Raw genomic sequence first — 23,669 nt, forward strand, 5'->3', positions numbered from 1 at the left:
AAGTACTTGGTGTCAAAAAGAAAAAAAAAAAAAAAATTAAGACAGAAGTATCAACACTTGTGTTCCTCTATTAGCCTCTAATAAATGGAGTATAGAAAATTCTATGGACTGGAGAAGCCGTAGGAGCTGCAACGTTTTCTTGGTAAGGTTTTGCTAACATTAAGGGCTGTTCGTGGGGAATAAGTTTAGACGATACATGTAATATCATGTCATGTCACAGGCACAAAACTGTCTTTGTGAGACACGATTCGCATGTTCTTTGTGAGACATGATTCGGGTTGAAGTGTATTCATGTTTGGTGGGGCTCTACCCTGCCTTCGGATCAGGTCTATTTAAAATTTGATATATTTGGCACCTAAGCCCGGCCCGTGATCATCTATTCTTGTGAACTCGGGAGCCAAAGGTGGCTTCAGGTGTGGCGTTTGACGTACTCTTAAAATTCTCCATCTTCCTTTACATGCCGATGCTGATATGTTCTTTTACCATCAGCCTACACGTGCAAGTGAAGGACGTTCACTCGGTGTCATAACAATAATAACCTGGATCGATCGCGCAGGTTGTTTGGTGTTAATTAACCCGTTAGAGTATCGGTTTGGTGTTAATTAACCTTCTATAATCTTAAAAACCTACTTTCTTCGAGGCGTTGGACAATATCTTGGTTGTTATCGGTATTGCTCGCCCCCGATGTATAAAACATCCCAGAAATCTGAGATGTTTTATATTATTATTTTTTATATAAAAATAATTTTTTAAATTATTATTATTATTTTTAAATAATAGCCTTATTTTTTTAAAATATTATTTATCTGATGTAAAATATTATTCTTAGATATACAATTATTTTGGAGGAAAAATTGATGCATAAAATTTTAGTTTCGAAAAGTGTTCTATTTACAAATGAGAACAATGATTTTTTTGTATTATAATGGATGATCATCTTGTTGTTGTACATTATACTCCATAGATTATTATCAATAGTGTGGATTTTTATTTTGAGAGGTGTATCTTGGATTTTCGTGAAGAAGTGGTTGAGGCCAAATGTAATCAAGTGCATTCTAGCCTAATTCTCCAGAAATACTAAATGTATATAAGAGTGGATTACATTTCTCTCAGGAGAAGAGTATCTATCTACTTCTCTCAACTTCAAAATTAATAATAAAACTTTTAAAATCAAAAGTTCGTATATTGAAATATATGATATTATATTTAAATTGAGATCTATCTTATCAATCATGATTTACACATGCCAAAATATATATAGATTAAAAATCATAAATTTTAAAGCATTGATCATAGAAAAACACGATCTCTCATCATTTTAACCATATATTTATGCATCTATTAGATATACAAGTTAAATATCACCAAAATATGTGAACTTTGGCACCTAGATGTTTTCAATGATATACATCACAAAAAATGATGCAGATTTTTGAATTGGGCACCTTTTATTAATTTTGAACTTGAAAATAGTAGATATCCTTTATACTCCCAATAAGAGCATAACCAATTTTTATGTGAATATGTATATGTGCATTATATTTGTGCATGTGTGCATACTCATGCCTGTACCCTTGCACGTGTATCCATATATGTATGTATGTATGTGTATGTGTATATATATAGGGAGCGTATCAAGTGAGAGGAATGGTTTAATGTGAGAGGTGAGAGGATATAATAATAACCCTTGGATCCATATCAACGGTTGAAATGAGTGCTGTGCGAGCTCAAGCATGTGCATTCAAAAAACTAAAAAAAAAAAGGAAGAAATGGATAAATCTTAGGGGTATTTGGATAATTTGGATAATCGTGCTCTCATTTGAGCCATTGATGAGGATCTAAGGATTATTATTATGTCCTCTCACCTTTCATATTAAGCCACTCCTTTTACTTGATATACTTCCTATATAAATATATATATATATATATATATATATATATATATATATATATATATATATATATATATATATATATATATATATATTTATATATATATATATTAGTGAAGATATATATGCAAATATGCTTATAGTAAAAAAAAATATTAGAAAAAATTACAGAAATACTTCAACTTTATTCCAATTTTATATACATCTTATACTTTAAAAAATATCAAATTGACTCTTTTAGTTATCAATATATTTTAATATGATCCAACCATTTATCTTCGTTAACGAAACGATATCACATGATCAATATATGATATCATTATTTTATAAAATCATAAAAATATCCTCATTTCCATCTTCTTCCTCCTCTTCGATTGGTCCTTTCTTCCTCCATTGTCGGCATTCTTTTTTCTCCCTTCTCCTTCCTCACATATTTCCGCCCTTCCACCTCTCTACCCATTTCTCCACCTCATCCTTCTCCTCCAAGCTACTTATAAGCCATCTCCCTCTATGGTGGCCTCCTCCATCTCCATCTCTTTTCGCTGGCAACCCATCTTTTCTCCTTCTTGTTTTCTCCTCCAACCCATATCTTGCCGGTGGCCCCTCTCCCTTCCTTTCTTTCCTTCTCATCTATTTTTTTTTATTCTCTTTCTCTTTCAAACCGATCCATATGCCTTACCCTTTTATAACGGCTCCCTCCACATTCACCTCTTCTCATTGGCAATCCATCTTTCCTCCTCTCCTTCCTTCTCACTTATTTTTCCTCCTTATGATGGCTCTCTGCACCTCCACTCATTCCTCCACCCCCTCCCTTCCTTTCTCATTTATTTCTCCTTCTTCTTCAAGTCATCTGCCATTCTCCTCCACAGCGACCCCCTCCATCTTCATTTCTTTTTGCCGATAACCCATCCTTCCTTCCTATCCTCTTCTCCTAGTTATCCTCTTTCTTCAACCCATTCCTCACTGGCGGCTTCTATCTCATCCTTCCCTTCCTCCTCATCCACTTCTCCTTCTCATCCTCTTCGGTCCATCCATGAGTGAGGGGCATTTTGGTCCATTAAGAGAAAAAACTAACATCATTTGTTGATAAATGAATGACTAGGCCATATGGGACCATATCAGTTAACTAAAATGGTTAATTTGGTATTTTTTAAAGTATAGGAGGTGTAAGTAAAATTGAACTAAAGTTGAGAAAATATTTTTATAACTTTCTTTTAATTTATATATAGACTCTAAAGAGTACTTAAATTCATTACTAACATAATAAACTCTTTTTTAGTTAACTTAAAGATTTGGATTTCTGAATCCTATCTGCATCAAGGGTTAGGGTGTCATGAATATGGGAGAGGGACAATTTAAATTTTTTTTTTTTCCACATTGATTGTAATTTTTTGTTTAATATCTATTTACTCAAAATTGTAATTCATGATTCTTGATTTTTATGATCATTTTACATTGGTCTTTATACAATTGGCATAATGTGGTAAATTTGTATAACCTTATACATAATATGCCTAATAGTATACAAAACCAAGCCCAATATGTAAATTTGGAGCACTTCGATTATCATCAATAGCAAATAACAATAATATTATTAATAATGGTAACAATAAAAATAATACAATAATAATAATAACCATGATAATGATAACAACAACAATGATGACAACGTCAATAATAATTATAATAAATTAAATATTTAATGATCATTTTTTTAATTTTTTTTTATTAAATGCATGTTTTCCCTTTCCATAATATCATTTGTAACCCATAAAAGAATATGTCTAGGATGGAAAGGTACCTAAGCCCACACATTGTCTGTCACCATTTTTCAGGGAAAAGATCTTTCCAATATAACACAACAGTATGGTCAACTGACTGTAAATGAAAACTAAAAGATGAAACTTTTAAGGAGAGACCCATCTTTTTTGTGGACAGTTTCGGATGCCATAGAAGAAAGGTAACCAACAAGGAAGAGGGCAATAAACGGTGGAGAGAAAGGGGGTTCGGGAGGAGGCCGGGGAGAGGGTGATGGGGGGACATGCCCATCTCCATTAATAAATGGATAGTCGTTATATATGGTGACCTAAATCCTTTGGCATCCAAAATCTCAAGATCCTGTCCGATTCAGGTTCAAATGGAGAGATTCAACCTTCTGATTCGTTTATTGCATGTCTAGTATGATATAATTGCTTTCTTATGTACCATGAAAGGTCCTGTTTAATTATGGCCATCAATAATATCAACGGTACTTCATGATTCAAGGATGTACTAAACTACAAAGGTCCCAAGTAATTGAGGACGACGTGGCACAAAGTGAGGCGATCGGTGGGCCTTCCTCCCTCGATTTAAGTAATTATTGCACCACATCAACGATGCACCACAGGAACAATCGGGAGGGATAGCAATTTGAGGCGAGTGCATGATGAATGAGCCCATAGAAATGAGAGTTGGTGATCGGTGCGATGCAAAACTAAGCGGTGCATATATGTTGCATGGGGTATGATTTCTATCTCCCTGCGTTTAAATAGGAAGGAAACAAAGAATACCCGCCCGAGGAAAGGAGACAGTGTGATGGCACGCCACCAAAATGGTTAAGAGTTAAATATGCCACACACCACCCTCCCTCCCAACTTCAGATGTACAATTAATCTCAGGTTCCTTCCCCCTAATGTCTTTCCTTGACTGCCATCCCAAACGCTTAACTTTGTTCTCCATTTATTGTCCGTGTTTGACTCCCGGATAATTAGCAAGAGAGAGGATAATGGGAGAGAGAGGCGAAAGTGCATCATCAAACATCAGGGCATGCGCGGCCTGCAGGCACCAGCGGAGCAGGTGCCGCCCGGGCTGCATCCTGGCCCCCTACTTCCCGGCCCAACGCACCGCCCAGTTCAACGCCGTCCACCGCCTTTTCGGCGTCAGAAACCTCCTGTGGCTCTACAATAACGCTCCAAGCGAGCACCGCGACCACGCCATGAAGAGCCTGACGTACGAGGCGTTGGCCTGGCGCTACCATCCCGTGCATGGCTGCCTCGGCGTCATCTATGACCTTTATGTTAAGATCGATGCGACCAGCCGTGAACTCGACGCAACTTCCCTTCTGCTGGCTTCCTATCGCCGGCAGCAGGAGGAGGAGCAACAACAAATACTGATGCAGCAGCTGCTGCTCGCCGCTCAACAGCAGCAGCAGCAGCACATGATGATGATGCCGCCGCCGCCGCTGGCACCGATGCCGGAGCTTCATGCGGATTCTTTTCCACAGCAGCAGCAGCTGGCACCGCTATCGCCACCATTGCTGCCCACTATTTTGATGAATTTGGTTAGGGTTCTTGGCCGAGTTTTTTTTTTTTTTTTTAGTTTGTTTCTTGAATTAGGGTTTGCTTGTGGTTTCTTGGGAGAGGAAAAAATAATAATAAAGAAGGTTTCATGTGTGTCTGGAGTCTTGGAATGTAGGATGATGATAGAGGGGTCAACATTGGGAGAATGAACGAGCGCGGTGGGAGTTCGCATGGATGGCGGCTATCAGACGAGGAGGCTATGAGAGCATTTAACCCAGCGGCAGAACTTCTCAATCCAGCGGCGGATCTGCCAGGTTCTTCTAATCCAAGAGGACTCGATGAACTGGTGTGTCTCCTGTTTGCCTGATGGTAGTTCAATGTAATTTCGTGAAAAAACGAATTAGAGACCTTCTTTCTTTCGTAGGATCTGAATTAGAAATCAACCTTCTTTCTTTCTTTGATTTTTTAACAGTTTCTTGTTAGTTTATTGTTCTTCTAGTTATTCTGACTTTATATGGCGCTATAATATCGGTGATCTGGGGAGCGGATAGAGGTCTCATTACAGCCGGTATTTCCTAAAATGCAGGATCGGAATCCAAGATTGAAGCGCCGAAGAACAAGCGATTGATGGGCCGAAGGCTGCGAGGGGAGGAACTTTTTATTCATAATTTTGATAGGAAACCTCCATCTTCAGCACAAGATCATGTAATCTCTTCAGAGTTTTCAGTTGGATCAAAGAAAAGCCAAGAGAGATGAGGTAAAAGAAACCCACTCTCCATGGCTCTTCAGAGTCAGCAATCTTTATGGTGCAATGTTCTTGATTTTTCGTTCTTGGATGTTTCATTGTTGATACTTACTTTGATCTTTCTTTGTGGTTTATGGATTTACTTTTCTATGGCAGCTTCCTATGTGGTCAAGCCTAAACAGGGCATGCATTTTGTTAGAGAACATAACACAAACCATTATGCTTCGGCTGTACGAAAATAGCTAATTGAAGCAAATGATTTTAGCAGGTAATATAATGAACGGTGATCCTTTTTTTTTCTTTTTTCTTTGAGAGAAAAAGCGACCCGTCGATTTATTTTCATTGTTCAATTTTGTAGAAAGATGCAGCCAAGTCAAAATAACTGAGATATATATTTAACAATGTTACGGTAGTGAGAAATAAATTTTCGAAGGAAAAATATTATGATGCATGATTACTGTAAGTGGGTAGCAACTGCAAATAAATCATCTGTTGTTTAGAATTTAGAATAGCAATTTACTCTAAATCAGGAATCAGATTTGCATTATTAATTTTTCACATCTCTAAGAGGAAAAGGGTGTCATATTAAATAATGCAATACAACTCATTCCTCTACATTGTGCTTTTAAAATTATATCGTCGATCATTAAGTATGATTCCTAACTTAGAGTTAATCTCAGCATAGTAATCCTAAGTACCAATATCTCCATTTGTAAATCTTGTCACGAACAAGTATATATGAAAAGTTCAAACCTCACTTTGATTATGTGATACACAAGTTGTACTGATATGGAGCTGATAGTATGCAAAAGGTTGATCTTTTACTTGTGTTGGTAAGCAATTGATGCCAAGATCAATTGATGTAACAGTTACTTCGAGCAAGATAGAAAGGTAGAGAACCTTGAGAGAATTAACATATTTCATAAACAAAACCAACACAGGCAAATAATCGCCAGTCACCATTGTGAGAATTTATTTTAAACTAAATATCCATTACAACTAAATACATACTGACATTTTAATTCAAGATGATAAGAATAAAATCTTAAACACAGAGCATGGCCCTTGTATTGAAACCGATGGATCGATCAAAATGAAATCATCAAGTATCGCAACATCATCATACCTTGAAGATGTGGCTATTCTCATATTTCTTGCTTTATAGGTATGTCGATGTTGGTGAATACAAACTTCTTGATGGATGGTGAGTGATTTAATTGGCGCAACCTGATTTGCAAACCCGAATCCGAATCCGCATTCGAATGCGATCTCAGTGTAGAAATATTCGAATTCTCGAGTTCGGACCCTCTGCGATACGTACATTTGAAAAATCGAGAGTCCACGGCACTCCAGCGTCGGCGCGCTCCCCCTACCCGCTCCCCCTCACCCCGTTCTTTCGATCCAATTATTCTCCCGCTCCACCCCCTCCTTACATGAACGATTAATTAATTCATCCAGTCGCTCCTCCTCCTCCTCCTCCTCCTCCTCCTCCGGTGCTCAACAGGTACTATCCCGCCTCTTGCCTTTATTCCCGTCTAATTACCATACCCATCATATCCCACTGGAATAAATCCCCACGTCCATTCCTCTCCCTCTGCTCACTCCTTCCCGAGGAACAATGACGGTCAGACACCCTGTCGCCCTTCTCTTATTGTTCCTCCTATTCCCCGCCTCTCTCTCTTATCCCAATCCTGACCTCCATGCACTCCTAGCCTTCAGGACCTCCGTCGACCCCTTCGGCGCCGCCCTCTCCTCATGGGACCCCGCCGTCGACCCGTGCTCCGGCGCCTGGCTCGGCGTCTCCTGCAGCGGCGGCCACGTCACCCGCCTCGTCCTCGAGGGCCTCCGCCTCGCCGGGCCCATCGATGCCCTCGCCCTCCTCCCGACACTCTCTCTCCTTAGTCTCAAGAACAACTCGTTCTCATCCCCGCTTCACCGCCTAGATTTCACCCTCTGGCGGCCCCACCTCAAGCTCCTCTACCTCTCCCACAACCGCTTCTCCGGCCCCTTCCCCTTCGGCCTCCTCCAGCTCCGCCACCTCCACCGCCTCGATCTCGCCGGCAACCTCGTCTCCGGCGGCATCCCGCCCGAGATCGGCCTCCTCCTCCCGGGCCTCCTCACCCTCCGCCTCGAGAACAACCTCCTCACCGGCGGCATCCCATTGTCTTTGGCCGTCGTCGCCGAACTCTCTGACCTCAATGTCTCTCACAACCGCTTGGCCGGGAAGATTCCTGGGAGCCTTTCCTCCTTCCCTCCGTCCGCCTTCGCCGGGAATCTTGACCTCTGCGGCGGTCCTCTGTCCCGGCGTTGCTTTAATCCGACGGCGAGGAGCGCTCCCATGCCGAAGTTGGGTGGCGGGAGGAGGCGATGGAAATGGAAATCGAAATGGGTATGGATCACGGCGGCGCTCGTCGCCGGCGCTATGTTGACGGCGGCAGCGGTGCTTCTTCATCGACGGCGAGAGAGAATAAAAGAAAGTAGAGGCGGAACAGGGGAAACGGGAGGAGAGAGGGAAGAGAAACGAAGAAGCAGGAGAAGGGGAACCGGGGAGGGGAAGATGGAGTTCTTCGAGGGGTGCAGCGGGGAATTCGGGCTGGACGAGCTGATGAGGGGGTCGGCGGAGATGCTGGGGAGAGGGGCGATGGGGTCAACGTACCGGGTGGTGATGGAAGGTAGCGGGGGAGAGGGAGTGGTGGTGAAGAGGGTGAGGAGAGAGAGGAGGAGAGGGAAGGAGAGAAGAGGCGAGTGGACGGAGGAGGGGTTGCTTCGAGAGATCGGGGGATGGACGCACCCCAACGTGGTGAGTTTGAGGGCTTACTACGCCGACGACCACGAGCTGCTGCTCGTGTACGATTACCTCCCCAACGGCAGCCTCCACAATCTCTTACACGGTCCGTGGATCGTCCCCATTTTTTTTTTTTTTTTTTTTCATTTTTTTTCGGGTGGTTGCTATATATAAAGCTATAGATTATATAGATAGACCCTGCTTTGGATCAGACCCAATCGCACCACCTACAACTCAAATCATAGTTTTGTGGCCCTAATGTTAAGTCAGCCCTCAAATCACTAGTTTGATGTGGCAGCCAGTGATCCTCCAGAACGATGCTATTAGCCTTGCATGGACTACCATATATTTCTAGAGTGTTAAACCCATGAGATGGATGATACTCCAAAACTTGATGATCCGATCTGATTATTTTATCAATTATGAATCCAAATTAAATTTTCTATGATCTTTCTTAGATCCAAGCTGGAATCCATATATAGATTTTGATTTATTATCAGATTGAACTCAAATGTAAGCTATGAATTCTCAAATCCAAAAATCTGCCAAATATAAAGCGGTATCAATGAAAATTATAAGGATATAAAAATTAATTACATGATTTGCATTAATTCCTTTCCTTTATATTTGGATTTACATCTTCTTTTCATACATTTTTTTCTTAACTCTCATTTACTGTTGTTTCCCTTCCAAAATCCCAGCTTATACTTAGTTTTTTTATTATGTTTCAATCAAATTAGACATAAATACAAACATAGATCTGTTTTCAAAGTGATTTTTCTTACAAGTTCATTCATTTACTTCTCATATCGTGATCCTTTCTCATCACAATCTTTAAGGAGAGCTATTGTGGTTAGGATCCGTTCAGTTTTGAAACTTGTCAACTTTTATCTCATTGGCCCACTCAAATAATGTACTAAATTGAATCTGAAAAAAGTCGAATTCAATTATTAATCGAGTTTAGTGTGAATTCAGAACTTTTCCGTTCTGACCGATCCAAACATAATTTCCATTTCGATTTTCTTATCCAACATAGATGCTAATGCACTATCAATCTAATTCAAACCTGACTTGGTCGCAGCTCTTGACACCAAATAGCTTAATACTCACCTTAGCTAGTTTGCACTTATAGACCTAGGCTTAAGTACGTAATGCAATTTCTTCTGCGTTATTGGGACTTACATTTGATGAAGGAAGAGTTACCCATAGACACCCATGGTTGTTTGTGCTACAGAGTTTTGAAATCGATCCCAGAGAGGTTCCTAGGTGGCCTGACCCTTCAACTACACAGGTACATCAGCCTGGTCAAGTCCTTCCTTTGTCTGAAACAAATTCAGGTATGTTCTTTCAGGCTACATATAAATTCAACATGAGAATTGCCACCTCGCTCTATAGATTATAGACATCTAATTAGTATATCTATTCTAGAGGGCAGAGGATCAATACAATCACCATATTTTTGGTTGCTGCATTAGTATTAAAAAGTATTGTTTTAACTCTTGACAAACAAATTAAAGCGCCCACAGACATACAGATACGTAAATCGTGGTGTCATAGAAGGTTCATACCCTGAAACCTTTGCTTATTTTGACAAACAGGAAATCGAGGACCAGGAAGGACTCCTTTGGGATGGACCACAAGGCTGAAGCTCGCATTGGGTGCTGCAAAAGGCCTGGCCTTCCTCCATGGTGCATCCAACTCCAAGCTGTCTCATCAGCACCTCACCTCCTCAAACATCCTCGTTGACAACGAGGGAGATGCACGCATTTCGGACTTCGGACTCCTTCAGCTTCTCGCTCCATCATTTTCTTCATCTAATTCTGCCTCCCACATCGTAGCTTCAAAGACTCTGAACTCAAGCTCGCCGAGGGGAGCTACTCAGAAATGTGATGTGTATAGCTTTGGAGTCATTCTCTTGGAAATTTTAACGGGGAGACCAGCGGAGGATGGTGACATCAGTTTGGCCCAGTGGGTTCAGACGGTTGTGAGAGAAGAATGGACGTCGGAAGTCTTCGATACGGAGTTGTTGAGGAATAAAGAGACCGAGGATGAGATGTTTGCGCTCTTGCAGCTGGCCCTGCTTTGTATAGCTCGTGAACCCAAGGATCGCCCCAAGATGACCATGGTGTATAAGATGATCGAGGATATCAGAGACAGGGGGAGTAGAAGTAGGGGATCTCGTTCCCCTTCTCAGAATGATCATTCCCACGAGTCCTCCTCCACTTGTCCTTCAGAAGACGCTCCTGCCTTCGCTTGCCGTGAGGTCTTTTGAATTTTGCTCGGAAGGCACGGGGATGGTTTGGTGTAGGGTGTCAAACACATGGCATTTTAGCTGTCAAGCAAGGTCAATTCTGGTGGTATGAGACCGTAATTTTCCTTTTCCTGCATTAAAGGTCAATTCTTGTGGTATGACCGTAATCGTTCATGAAGCACTAATGATTTCTAAAAGGAGAACACTCCCAGTCTTATCGTGCCCTGGCATCTAAATCAATTTCAATTATTGTTGGACCAACTTCTTTCTTATGATTTTTGACGAACAAACACCATACGTGTACTTAGAACCCGGATGAGGCCTGACGCCAGGGACCCTTACATCCGTACAAAAAACCTCGTGTCCGGTCACGTAACCGATCGGAAATGTCTCAATGAGACCAAAGCAATTTATCCATGATAAGGCCATAAAGCCCATTTCAAACAGGGCCTAAAGATGGTAGTGGAACCAAGTCTTGTTGCATCTTTGGCTATTCTTCTCGAGGTATTTATTGTTCCAGTGTGAATGGACGAAATTTGGTTCGAAGATTTGTTAAATTTACACTGGAGATTGTCTTGCTTTTGATACAAATTTACTAGAAATTGTTATGTCCCCTTGAAGATACATTTGATGTAGGCCTGGTTTCTAGCTTTTGCTTCATGATACTTTATCAGAGATATTAAGAATCCAACCTCTCTCCCCAGGCATCACGCTTCATCAGCTTCTTTACCGCCGCGAAATAGCCCTAGCTCGGGACCTAAGCTGCTAGCCAACAGGGACTATACCTCCGACTTATATGTTTTGCATATGTCCTCGCCAACTTGGTTTTGAGCTCACCAGACAAGCAGGATGGATTTAGGTACCAGAGAATTTTCTTTTGGTTGATGAGAAAGTGAAAGAAAAGTAGGTACTTTCTCTAGCAGAAAAAGAAAAGAAAACTAGAGAATTTTCTTGGCTGGTTGCACTAAGACAGCCACTGAGAAAGCTGTTGGAAAAACCTTATTCTTATTTGCACACGAGATGCATTTTTTGCTTTTCTTCTCAAAATTGTTCTCTCTTAAGGAGAAAAGTTTACATTGGTCAGCGAAAATCTTGGCCATCTCAGAAGATTTTTCCTTTTGCATTTTTCTTTCTCCTACCAAACATTGAAAATAAAGATACCAGCATAACTATGTTTCTTTTCTTTCTCTTCATCAGCAACCAAACGGAGCCTAGAAATCAAGTAGCTGGTATGCATTCACATCCCGGTAATCTACAGAACTGGCCCGGACCCATATCAATATCTATCCCCATCCGGGCACACTATTCCACTACCATGCCTTTCTCTGGCCCATGTCCCAAGCTGTCATGGTTACTAAAGCCACAAAAGGTCGAATATTCATGTTGCTCCAGCAATAAGTGCGTGGCAACACTTTCAGTAGCAAACAAAAATTGTGCGTAACAAACAAGTCCAACAAAAAACTTTCCCGGCAATGATCTTTCCTATTAGATTATTTTTAAATGTATGATATATCATTCTAAATATTTTTCAGATGAGGCAAGACAAAAACAAGTTCCTTAAATTGACCAACATGAGATAGAAAACACAGGTAGATGATAAGCAGTCATAAAGGATAGCATTGAGAATGTTTCTGGTTGCAAACAACATTACAGTATTAGTAAAAGATGGCTGCGAATCGACAATTGATTCGAGGCATACATCTAGAAGTTGAGTAGAACTTAAAATGATGCTCAAAGATAGTAGCAAGAGAATTGGTGCCATCTGCTTCTTTAAATTAAAATTAATTTAGACAAGGAGAGCTTGCCTAAAGGTTTGGGGAAAATATATGAAGCAATGGGCGGATTGTGTTGCCTTCTAACATAATCAATTACTTAAAGACTTTGTCAGAGATTAAAGAACCAAAGGGAATCCAGGCGCATCAGAGAAAGGCCAACAATGATGAGAAGATAAAACAGTAATGAAGAGCCATGTCCCTATCAACCCTATACAGCAGATCAAGAAGAAGATATCAAGAAATGGACTAAGACTTATCCCAAATTTCTACCTTCCATATAAATATCTAGAAGGTGATTATTATTAATGTTAGAAAGGACTGTGAGGATATTTCGAGCTATTGGATGCAATCTATTGCTTCTAAACTGCTTACATATAAAAAAATCATATGATTTTGAGACCCCTAACCTATACATCAAGTGGTCAAAAAATGGATCATCTAAATAAGGCGAAACTATTTTTTTTTTTTTTTGATCACTTGATTCACAAGCCAAGAATCTCCGAATCATATAATTTTTAGTGTGTAAGTAGTTCTAAGGTAGTAGATCACACCTAAAACTTAGATTATCAATGTGGGACTTCCATTGTCCAATATAGAATAGACTAGATCTAAGTGGAGAAGTACTTGAGTGTAGCCAAGTCAAGCTCTCTCTCTCATTTAGTCTTATGTTTTGTTTAAGAAGCAATAATTTAATAAATATCTATCTTTTACTTAGTCTTATGTTTTGTTTAAGAAGCAATAATTTAACAAATGAATGGTTAGGAACGCAGTCATTCTCCCCTACATATATGGGGGCATGATCATCCCCAAAAAATTCAAATATTAAATATATGATTTGTTTTCTTTTTGTTTAACATTTTCTCGTGTATATTGAACTGCTTGGGAATGACAACTTAGGTTCAGAGGGTATACTTACTCTTATTTTTCTTAACAGAACAGTCAAAATCCTGTTTGCAGATCTTATCTTTAAGAGTCGAACATCATGAATTCCTACCATTCGCACTTGACAGGAAGCCACACTGACCACCAAGAATCTATCATGAATTTAACCCAACAATGTCCAAAAGTTAGCAAACGACATACCAGACAAATTCCTAGATGCTGATTCTAAAGCACTATCAGGCCCTTAAAACCCATTTTTTTTTTTTTCTTTTTGAAGACATTTTCTCCAACTAGCACGCCCCCTTCCTCATTCCAAAGCACGTTCTTGATCCCCAACTATCAAACATAAGCATTACGTTTCCTCGAAAGCACACATAAACTTAGCAAAAGAACTTTGCTCCTTACATGTTCGACCAAAATCCTAGAAGAAGGTGGCAGTCCAAAGCAGGAAAAACAGAATTCCTATTAAGGCCCTAGACCAACAAGTTGAAACGCGTTAGGTGGTTGATCCCCAATTGAAGCGCTCATCATTCGTCTAATCGTCTCACACGATGATTGATGAACGTTTCCTAGGTGAGATATTTGGCCTATTTCCTCTCAACCCGATGATTAGGGTTTCAAAATGTCACCCGAAAAATCCTAAAAATCGGGGGAAAAATGCCGATACTAGTCCCCTCTGAAGGCCAACAGGAAGGAATTTCTAATCAAGAAAGAAAGAGAAATGGAATTAAAAGGTGAAGTTTCACGCAGAAGGGTTTCGCAGAAACCGCACCTGGAAGGAAGGAAGTGTTCTCCGGATGGACAGGCCGGAATATCGAAGGAATTTATAGTTTTGAAGCCTCTTCTGTATGAGCGGCCCGACGGTCCCCGATTCTTCATTCCGAGCTGCTAGCGAAGATGCCAATCAGTCCATCCGTGGGTGCATGTGCCGCTTTACCATAAGACGTTCGATTCAGAATGAATGGTCCGGTGATCTCGGCCCGTTTCCTACAACGTGGGCCTGAGTCTTGACTCGCTTGTCCTTTTTTTTTTTTTTTAAATGCGTCACAATATCCAGAAATTTAGCTTAGCATACCTGAGAAGTTTATCTGATAAAAATATCTTGACCAATAAAATAAAGACTGAAGAAAATATTGATTTAATCATGATTTCAACATTTGGTAATTGAAGACTCCGATAGCATAAGAGGGATGAGACGAGCGTTTGCCAAGACATTGAAACCCTGTTGAGAGGGATCTGTACTTACATCAAATGTTTATATCCTACGTGCTGCTGCTGAATGCAATGCCAACAAGGTACCGGTGTTTGTTCTTGAGGTGTATCATTTATAAATGAATATATACTAACTTATGGTCGATGCTTAGAGGCACACCTATCTTGACACTTGTTGGGATAAGATCAACCCAGACCGTTCAGTGAACACGCGATCACGTTAGGATCCTTCAAGTAGTTGAATGAACGCACAACCCGGATCAATTTCCTTTAGAAATATTTTTTTTTTCTAAAAACAAAAAAAAATGGACCTAAAGGCTCTAATGTGAGAAACCCTCCACATACACACCATCACCACAGCCACCGCACCCGCCCCCGTCACGAACAACAACAGGAACAAGAACAAATATGAAATTTGTCAGGAAAAGATGCTTGTCTAACATTAAGAGCCTTCATCCAAACCAAAGAAGAAGAAGAAGAAGAAGAAAAAAAAAGACACCATACAAACAACCGTCCGTGTCAACTGATGTTGACACAATCACGCGTATGGCAGATCTAATGTGCCCCCAAAGCTTACTCATCGGGGGATACCACACTGATTTTGAACAATTGTTAGCTTGCATGAAGTAATAAAGGAACAACAATCTACAGTGCTTACAAACATTATCATTGACACAATAAAACCAAAGACATTTGCTTTTCTATGCCTGGTTAATAGAATGGAAATAATGCTGAATTTATCTATCCAAAAAGAAACAAAAATAAATAAGCCCCAAAAGCTACACAGAAGACAAGGACACTGTAGGTGAGGAGGTTATGGACATTTGCTGTAGGAAAATAAAATAAATTAGACAATTACTAGAACACAGAAATATGACATACTTTACAACAGAATGGACGGGCCTAAAGATAGGAGGATATTGATGATTCTGCTGGAGAGACCAGTCCCTATTCTTCAGAATGATGGCATTTGGACATTCCGGATCCGAGGATGCTCATGGTTACCCCATGAGTTGCCAAGACAAGCTACTTAACATATGGGATGCTATTGCATTCACTGGTTGCTGAAATGATCAAATGGCGTGCATCAAGTGGTAGCCTCCTGACAGCATATGACTCGGTACCAACTTGGGTGTATCTGACAAATGTTCCTTTTGGAAGTTACAACAACTCTGCAGAAACAGCATCATCATCCTCATCATCACCGTGATATGTTTCCAGATAAGCCTCTTCACCTTCATCCTGGGATTAAAAAAAAAATTATCAGATGATAATTAGCAAAAATCCATCTATTACATGCAAATTAGTTCTGCCAAATAACCCATACGGTTAGCTACTGTGTGCTGGTACAAACTTGCTACCTCATGATCAATGGACATATCTTTGATCCAGTTAAACAGAACTTAAAAACCCAGTTATCTGAAATTATACAATTAGTCTCCAAGTTGTTTAATAATAGAGAGCATCAGTTATTTTAGAATTTGTTAAAGGCCTATAACTGTAGAGTTTCCTATTAATTTTCAACCAGCTTTTAACATTTGGGCATCTATCATATATTCGCAATCAAACTGAAGCTGCTTAGCAATTAGCCACTGCATCGAAAATGTTAAAATCAGATAGACATATGTGACTGGAAATTAGTATATAGCTTTATGGCATCAAAACTTTTGAACAAATAGGTCTATGCCGCATGCAGCAATCAAGACTGAATTCAAATAGTTTTCGTAAGGTCATTAGATATATGCAAACCCCAGCACTTAAACATTCAAAAATTTTATCGACAAATTTTGCAACCTCACCTCCACAACATCATCATCATCAGAAAATAAAGCATCATCAAGCTGCAAGTCCAGTTCTTTATTACCGAAATCCTTATCAGCTTTCATTTGATCCTGTTGGAAATAACAAGGAAAATGAACAACTTTAAGAAAGATGGATCAAGATGTCTCAAGTATCTAATAAAGTTACACAAGCTATAGTAGTTAAGCCAAAAAGAAAAAAGAAGAATGGACAAGCAAAATCATACAAGTTGGGATTTTAGCATCTGAATTCTGTCCTGCAGATTTGAGATATGATGGTTCAAGGCCTGAAAATTTTCACATTAGTGAAGTGAAAGGAATTGTCAGAAAGAACATTACCAGCAGTGAAACAAAGCCATAAATGAAAGACAGTACATATACGGTGTTACCTCACGTCTCTGGAGCTCTATAGAGCGTGCTAATGCCTGTCTCCTTGTCAACAAATTCTTGGGCCTCAAAGTTAGAGGACGCTGATAGTTCTTACCACGGTAGATGATGATTGCATAACCTTTTGTAGTTTTATCAAGTGAAATCAACACTCCACCACTCTCCGCCTCAAGAGAGATTGCAATGTGCTTTACTTGTGCAAAGGTTTTTCCCTTCACAAGAATTTTAACAAGTTCTCTGTACTTCCAACTTAAGTGCATATTTTCTACAGTTCCATCAAAAACTCCCCGCCTCCCTGATAATTGCCATATTTGAGTATAGGATGTATAAAGAGATCAAAAATTATGAAGACAAAGAAATTGTAATTTTATTACCAAGAAGTAAATAAGATCTCATTTTAAGGCCAATTTTGCGAAACAAGAACCGCTCCTCATCAGTAACAGTTTCTAAATCAGTTGGGAGCTCCGCTGGCTTCAGAAACTCCTGCACCTTGGCCAAAGCCCCCTCTGCCTTCCTGACTTTTGCTTTTGCCTGGTAAATCCATTCAAGAATAGAAGTTTGTAAATATTATTGTGCTCGAACTGCAATGTTTGGTCTCGCAAATAACTTCAGATAATTGGTTATGTTTTTCATCATTCAGTAATAATGCGGTAAAGGACTTACAAGAAATAGCTTTCTCTGAAGGTATCTAATAAGAGATGCATGCTTAGCTAAATCTAAATCCTTCCTCATTTTTCTTCTATCCTGGCTGCTTAGCGGGCTTCCCCAGCGAGTTTTTGCTTCCAATGTTTCTGCAAGAGTACCAGCGACCAATGGAGCCTTATTACCATTTGCATTGGAAACAACTGATGATGCCCTTATCCGAGCTACTTCTTCCTCATCTTGCTGAATAGCAGCTAGCTTCTCTTTTTCTACCAGCACATCCCTAACTGAAGGTGTCAAAAAGTCATTTCCCCTATAGAAGACAATATACTCCTTGTTCCTCGAAAGAAGTACTCCCCCTGTCAATTTCTGCAAATGATCTTCTGATATCAGAATTTATATTGCACAAAGAATTTGACATTGTAAAAGAAAGGAAAGCAAAATTGATAAACTAACAATAAGGAGGGAGATTATATAGAATATTGGTAAATGCCAACATTTAATTCAAGATCTGGTACTAATGTTTTCATGCCATACATGTCCATACCTTGCAGGTATAGCTTTCTGTAGTTCCAAAACTGGTCAAGAACAAATGTGAAGTTCTATCACGTATGATAGCTGAACACGCATGTCTCCCGTTCTTATACTCTGGTCTTAACTAATAGTAAAGTCTAAAGAAATTTCACAATAGATGATAATTAGCATACTTACAACTCACTAAAGTTGAGGCACAACTGGCCAAAGAAAAATAAAGGTGAATCAGTAAAAGCATATTCTAATAAACTTTAACAATTTTTGCCAAAACATTTCTGGCCCCATGTATTCATGTCTGGTTCTGACCTTCAAAGAAATCTTACAATTCATAATGATGAAAAAGAAGTCTGTCTAAATTCACCATTGCAAAATAAGCAGCATGCCATTTTCTTTAAGAGAAAGGAGAGTTTTGAAGCATGGTTCATTACTGTCATGAAGAGTATAACTACCTCAACAAAGGGGACTCGTCACAAAGACAATAGCTACAAACAAATGATTTGGAATTGGATCCCAAAAAGATGATAAACAATTCCAGTAAATGGCATTTCCTAACAAATTTCATGGGAAGCTGTAGATCATGTATGGAAAGCATCAAACTTATGTACAAGGAACTAAGCAATTATTAGAGACACTCATTCAGGGATATAATGGGGCAAAGGCAGTAAACTAAAACATGCAGACAGAACATCAGAGAGTGCTCACATTGTGTATCATTTTCACATACAAAAAACAAAATATTATATCACTAACTTCTACCAATATAAATCATGACATATTGTCCACCTTGATTTCTTCAGCCATCCTCTCATTACATGTATTTGGTACACCACGCTTGATGGCTATCTTTGCAATAGCACTTTTCTCCCATAATTTGACGATAGCAGTAGCTAACCCTTGGTGCTGCCTGTTTCTTCCTACAGCATGGACAAATAGTATGGCATGTCAATAATAGAAACATGGATAAAGTATCCCAAGTCTTTTAGTCAGAAATTTGATAATCATACCTAGAGCAAAATGAGGAGGCATTTTTCTAGCAAGCCGACGAAGAAATGTCATTTCCCCCTCTCTCAGAGAACTTCTGGTCTTGTAAGGAAGAAGTCTAAATGGTGGTTTGTAACCAGGAACTACACCAGGAAGCAAGTCAGCATCAACAGGAAGTGGACTGCGGCCAGACCAATCTCTAAATCGTGGTCCTAACTGATCTAACAGACTGTCAATATCAGATGTATCTGTAGATCCTTCCGATGGATTTGCAGATGAAGTCATCAAATTGGAATCAGATTTAGCAGTAACAAGTTTTGAATACGACTGCACACAAGGAAGTTCATAGGTCATTCCACGGTATAACACAAGGGATCTTCCAGACCTCCAAATCACCAGACCTCCAGTCTTCCTCTGGTTAACACGGTAATAATAAATGTCAATCGAATAACATACATAAAGTTTCATGTAGGAAGACTGCATACAGAGAAATTTGAAAAATGAAAAGTAATTATCTTAATTTCTTTTAGCACTGAGGTAAGCAATTACTAAAACATGACAGTGATGAGAACATTTTATTACAAATAGAAGGATTTGTATGTTGACATTACTAATCAGCTATTATTAAAAACTGTTGACATTACTAATCAGCTATAATATCCAGCCTCATCCCAACTCATTAGAACCAGCTTAGAAACTATTACCACTCCTAAAAACCTGAAAAATCGGTTTTATGAAAAACAGCTCTCCCCATCTTTTTCATAAAACCTATTCTACAAAAGATCATGTTTGCCTACGAAGACCTCACTCAAACCATGAATAGACTATAGAAGTAACTTTACAAGAGGCTGCATGTCGTGCATCTCATGAAACTATGTACTGAAACATCATGTGACTTGGTGGTCTATCATTTAAATAAGCAAAGTGTCTGAAATTACTCCCTTACAGTTGGATTAAAAATATAAATCATGTGATGAAGTAGGTGGCAGAACCAAGATAAACACAAATTAACGATCTCAAAGAAAATTCGAACTTCCCAAGCTAAAAATGGTAAAAAAGCTGATATTAGTTTCATTCTCGTATGACAAACTGTAGATGGAAGAATGTATAAGTCTTTCTCAGAAGGTAAATAATCCCAAGCTAAAAATTGTAAAAATCTGACATTAGTTTCATACTCAGATGATAAACTGTAGATGGAAAGCTGGATAAGTCTTTGACAGAAGGTAAATAATCCTTAAGTTTCCAACTAGGATATTAGCAATAACCTCATGATAAAAGAATACACATTTAAAGAATCCAAGGACATGCTCTTTAGAAGTTTCAAGGTCACTTTTTTATAGAAAAATGTATTCATTGAAGTTCAATATAATGACTACTCTTCAAAGACATGGATGTAAAAAAGTGAATGCTAGCAAAACTCACCTCTAAGACCTCATGTGTCCTCTTCATGCACAGGCTCGGCGGGCCTTCAAACCGCAATTTGACCACCTCATTTTCCTTCCACTTCTCATGGATACTTTGCACAACAGCCTCAGTAACCCCTGCTGGCCCAACCTTCATCCTCTCTTTCATCCTTAATGCAGCATCTCTAAGCCTCCGTAGCTCAGGCTCTGGGATGGTCCTTTCTGCCAGTTCGGTGTTGCTCTTCCTATGCAACTGCTCTCTATCACTAGAACCACCATCTTGCTCCCATGGGAATGATACTGGACCCATTAAATTGGCAATATAATAGTCAGTATTAGACCCACCTTCATCATCAGATTCATCATAAGAAATGTTCACTTCTAGGTTGGAGCTATCTTGATCCATAGAACTCTTTAGCTGTTCAACTATTGCACTGACATTGCTCTTCCCACTCACTGCATCAAACTCAAGCCTTTGCAATGGAATCTGATTTACATGTTGTTTAACAGTATCGGCTGCAACGTTCCCTAAAGGAACAGTTAGTGCTTTATTAGGTAGAGAGTGCTTCTTAATGCAGTTAGGTTTTTCTTCATCATTATAGTTAACTAAAATGTTGTCCTGACTTGAATTGCAGTTATCTTGGTTTGAAGAGTCAGCTAGCTGCTCATCCATCAAACTAACCATGGGTTCCTCCTCGCAATCAAACTCAGAATCCTTCACTGACGTCTGGTTCTTTGCTTCAGAGTCCAAATGGGTTTGTCTAGGTCTCGCCCCACGGATCTGAGGGGCCAACACTGGCTGACTTCCCAGAGGAATGCCTGCAGGTCTGGAGAATGGATGGTTTCCATCTACAACCAGAGCTGAATTCCAAGCGGTAACCTCAGAGTTCAATCTCTCCTCATCATCAGAACCGGTAGAATGTGATCCAACAGTCAAAAAATCAGACCTTTTACTGTCCAAAGAACCATTCAGCTTTTCATCATCCTCTCTATTAAAATTGGAATTTTTCACTGACGTCTGGCTTTTAGGTTCAACATCCCCAGGGGCTTGTCGAAGTTTTGCTCCACGTACCTGACGAATGCCGACAGGTCGGGAGATTGGGTTACTTCCATTTCCAGGCAGGGCAACATTCAAAGTGGTGCCCTCAGAATTCGATCTCTCTTTATCACCAGAACTATTACGTGGCGATCTGGGATCTGAAAAATTGGAACTTTCGTCACCTAAAGAACTATTCAGCTTCTCAACGATCAAATCTAACCTACTCTTCCGTTTCTCTCCATCAAACTCAAGATTTTTTACCGGCTTCTGGCCCTTAGGCCTCGAATCCAATTGGGCATCCCCAGAATTAGCCCCATCCATAGGCAGGCATTCGTTCCCTACACGAAAGGAGGGACGAGGAGCGGCAATTAGAGACTGGGAGGCATCCTTCTTCTCTTCTGCTGCTAGCTCTTGCCACGGAAATCTTGACCTCTCAGATGAGATCTTCAGAGACCACCGCTCGATAGTCTGGACGTAGAAATTAGGCCGGGGCTTCCTCTTTTTCTTCTTCTTCTTGATCTCGACGCCGGGGTACGGGGAGTCGGCTTCTGAGGATTCTTCGCTCGGGTCTGGGAGGGTTTGGGGCGAGAGATAGGCATCGAGTCTGTGGAGTTCGAAGCTGGAGGGAAAGAATCTCCTTCTGGTTTGGAGGCTTGGAAGGAAAGAAGGGGAGAACAGGAGAGGAGAGGGACAGGAAGAGAAGGGAAGAGAAGGTTTCGAGGGGACGAAAGAAGGGAACGCCATACCAGAGTGTGAGGGAGAGAAAGCGACTAGGATAACTAGCATTTTCTCAGCTGAACCTGGGCCGGGTTAGGCCTCACCACAGGGTGAGACTGGACCACAAAATAGGCCCATATCAATTGACTGAAATTGGACTTGGGCCGGGCCCATTTGTTTGTTGGATCAGCTGGTCCTTGTTCAACTCCTAAATAGAATCCCGGTGAAGGACTCATAGTTTCTAGTTAATTAAATTGTTTAAAATTATCGATTCGGTGAATTTACTTATGCTCCTGTTTAGTGTTGTTCCGAATATTTTGTATTCTGAAGTCGAGAGGATGGTAAATTTAATTCCCTTTTTTTTTTTTGAAAAATAGCTAGTACGATTTGTATCTTATTCGCATTTGCACGGCAGACTACATCAGACTTGCAATTCTCCATAGGCTGTGTGATTTTTTACCTATTAGAGGACTATTAATTACCTGGTCGCATGTACTAACAAAAAAAAAAAAAAACCTGGTCGCATGCCCTTCGCCATCAAAGCATGATTACCTTCATAGGAACACTATTTCATCAGGGTCGTCTATGAGAAATCCTTCAATATGTGCATTTAATATTGAAAGCTTATGACTTTGATAACGTAATAAATTATTGGGCTTGATCCGTATCAAAAGCAAATTTGCTCAACCTTATTGTTACATTTATGGAGAGACATTTCTGGAACAAAATTTCTAGAGAAAGAAGTCCAGGTGGATGAACTCACTAATACAGAAAATAATTTCTTGCTTTAAATTAGTGATTCAAAGTATATGTAGGAGAAAGAGAGAGAGATAATTATCTATCTACGGTGGTATTATGATAATTTGGCAACTAATGGTGGAGTGCATGCACGCATGTATGCACACACGTGTGTATGTTTGTATGTAAGTAAGGTAACTAGTTGACTAATTCTTAGGTGGATACAAACAACGAAATATGTTTTCTAAAGCAGCCGGTCGGAATACTTGCCCGTGGAGAGCCGGCCCTTCACAAATCGGGCCCATTAGGGCCGGGCCCAAAAAATTCTTTTGATAAACGGGCCATCAAAGGCGGCCCAGCCCTAGCCCTTATAAATGAAGGGCTTAAACAGGCCGGTCCTTATAGCTCATCAAAAAAATTAAAAAAATTATAAAAATTTAAAAATTATAATAAATTAAAAAACTCTCAAACATAATACTTCATCAAATAAATAAATAAAATCAATCCCTACATCAAATTTTAAAACACCAAAAGTAAACATGAAAAAACTTCAAAATTTTTTTAATAATATCATAATCTCCATTCTCCATAAAAAAAAACATCACAAAC

At 39.7% G+C, this 23,669-nt stretch overlaps 3 protein-coding genes across 3 annotated transcripts; 2 read left to right on the forward strand and 1 right to left on the reverse strand.

The window, feature by feature from the left end:
- Positions 1 to 4,628: 4,628 nt before the first annotated feature.
- LOC105038806 (uncharacterized) lies at positions 4,629 to 6,161 on the forward strand. The gene is made up of 4 exons (XM_073251282.1): positions 4,629 to 5,229; positions 5,346 to 5,484; positions 5,757 to 5,875; positions 6,072 to 6,161. Exons 1-4 carry the CDS (start codon positions 4,657 to 4,659, stop codon positions 6,159 to 6,161), a joined length of 921 nt encoding a protein of 306 aa, XP_073107383.1. The 5' UTR covers positions 4,629 to 4,656.
- Positions 6,162 to 7,533: 1,372 nt separating this feature from the next.
- On the forward strand, positions 7,534 to 11,049 carry LOC105038795 (probable leucine-rich repeat receptor-like protein kinase At1g68400). The gene is made up of 2 exons (XM_010914701.4): positions 7,534 to 8,806; positions 10,299 to 11,049. Exons 1-2 carry the CDS (start codon positions 7,534 to 7,536, stop codon positions 10,970 to 10,972), a joined length of 1,947 nt encoding a protein of 648 aa, XP_010913003.1. The 3' UTR covers positions 10,973 to 11,049.
- A 4,417-nt stretch (positions 11,050 to 15,466) lies between these two features.
- On the reverse strand, positions 15,467 to 22,350 carry LOC105038786 (CRM-domain containing factor CFM3, chloroplastic/mitochondrial). The gene is made up of 9 exons (XM_010914689.3): positions 20,586 to 22,350; positions 19,187 to 19,577; positions 18,966 to 19,096; positions 17,670 to 18,017; positions 17,381 to 17,537; positions 17,009 to 17,301; positions 16,847 to 16,906; positions 16,620 to 16,712; positions 15,467 to 16,062 (listed from the first exon to the last, which is right to left on the reverse strand). The coding sequence occupies exons 1-9, from the start codon at positions 22,347 to 22,349 to the stop codon at positions 15,982 to 15,984; spliced, it is 3,318 nt and encodes a 1,105-aa protein (XP_010912991.3). The 5' UTR covers position 22,350; the 3' UTR covers positions 15,467 to 15,981.
- Between the last annotated feature and the right edge of the window lie 1,319 nt (positions 22,351 to 23,669).

This window comes from Elaeis guineensis, chromosome 2 (genome assembly GCF_000442705.2).
Source record: "Elaeis guineensis isolate ETL-2024a chromosome 2, EG11, whole genome shotgun sequence".
NCBI classification, from domain to species: Eukaryota; Viridiplantae; Streptophyta; class Magnoliopsida; order Arecales; family Arecaceae; genus Elaeis; species Elaeis guineensis.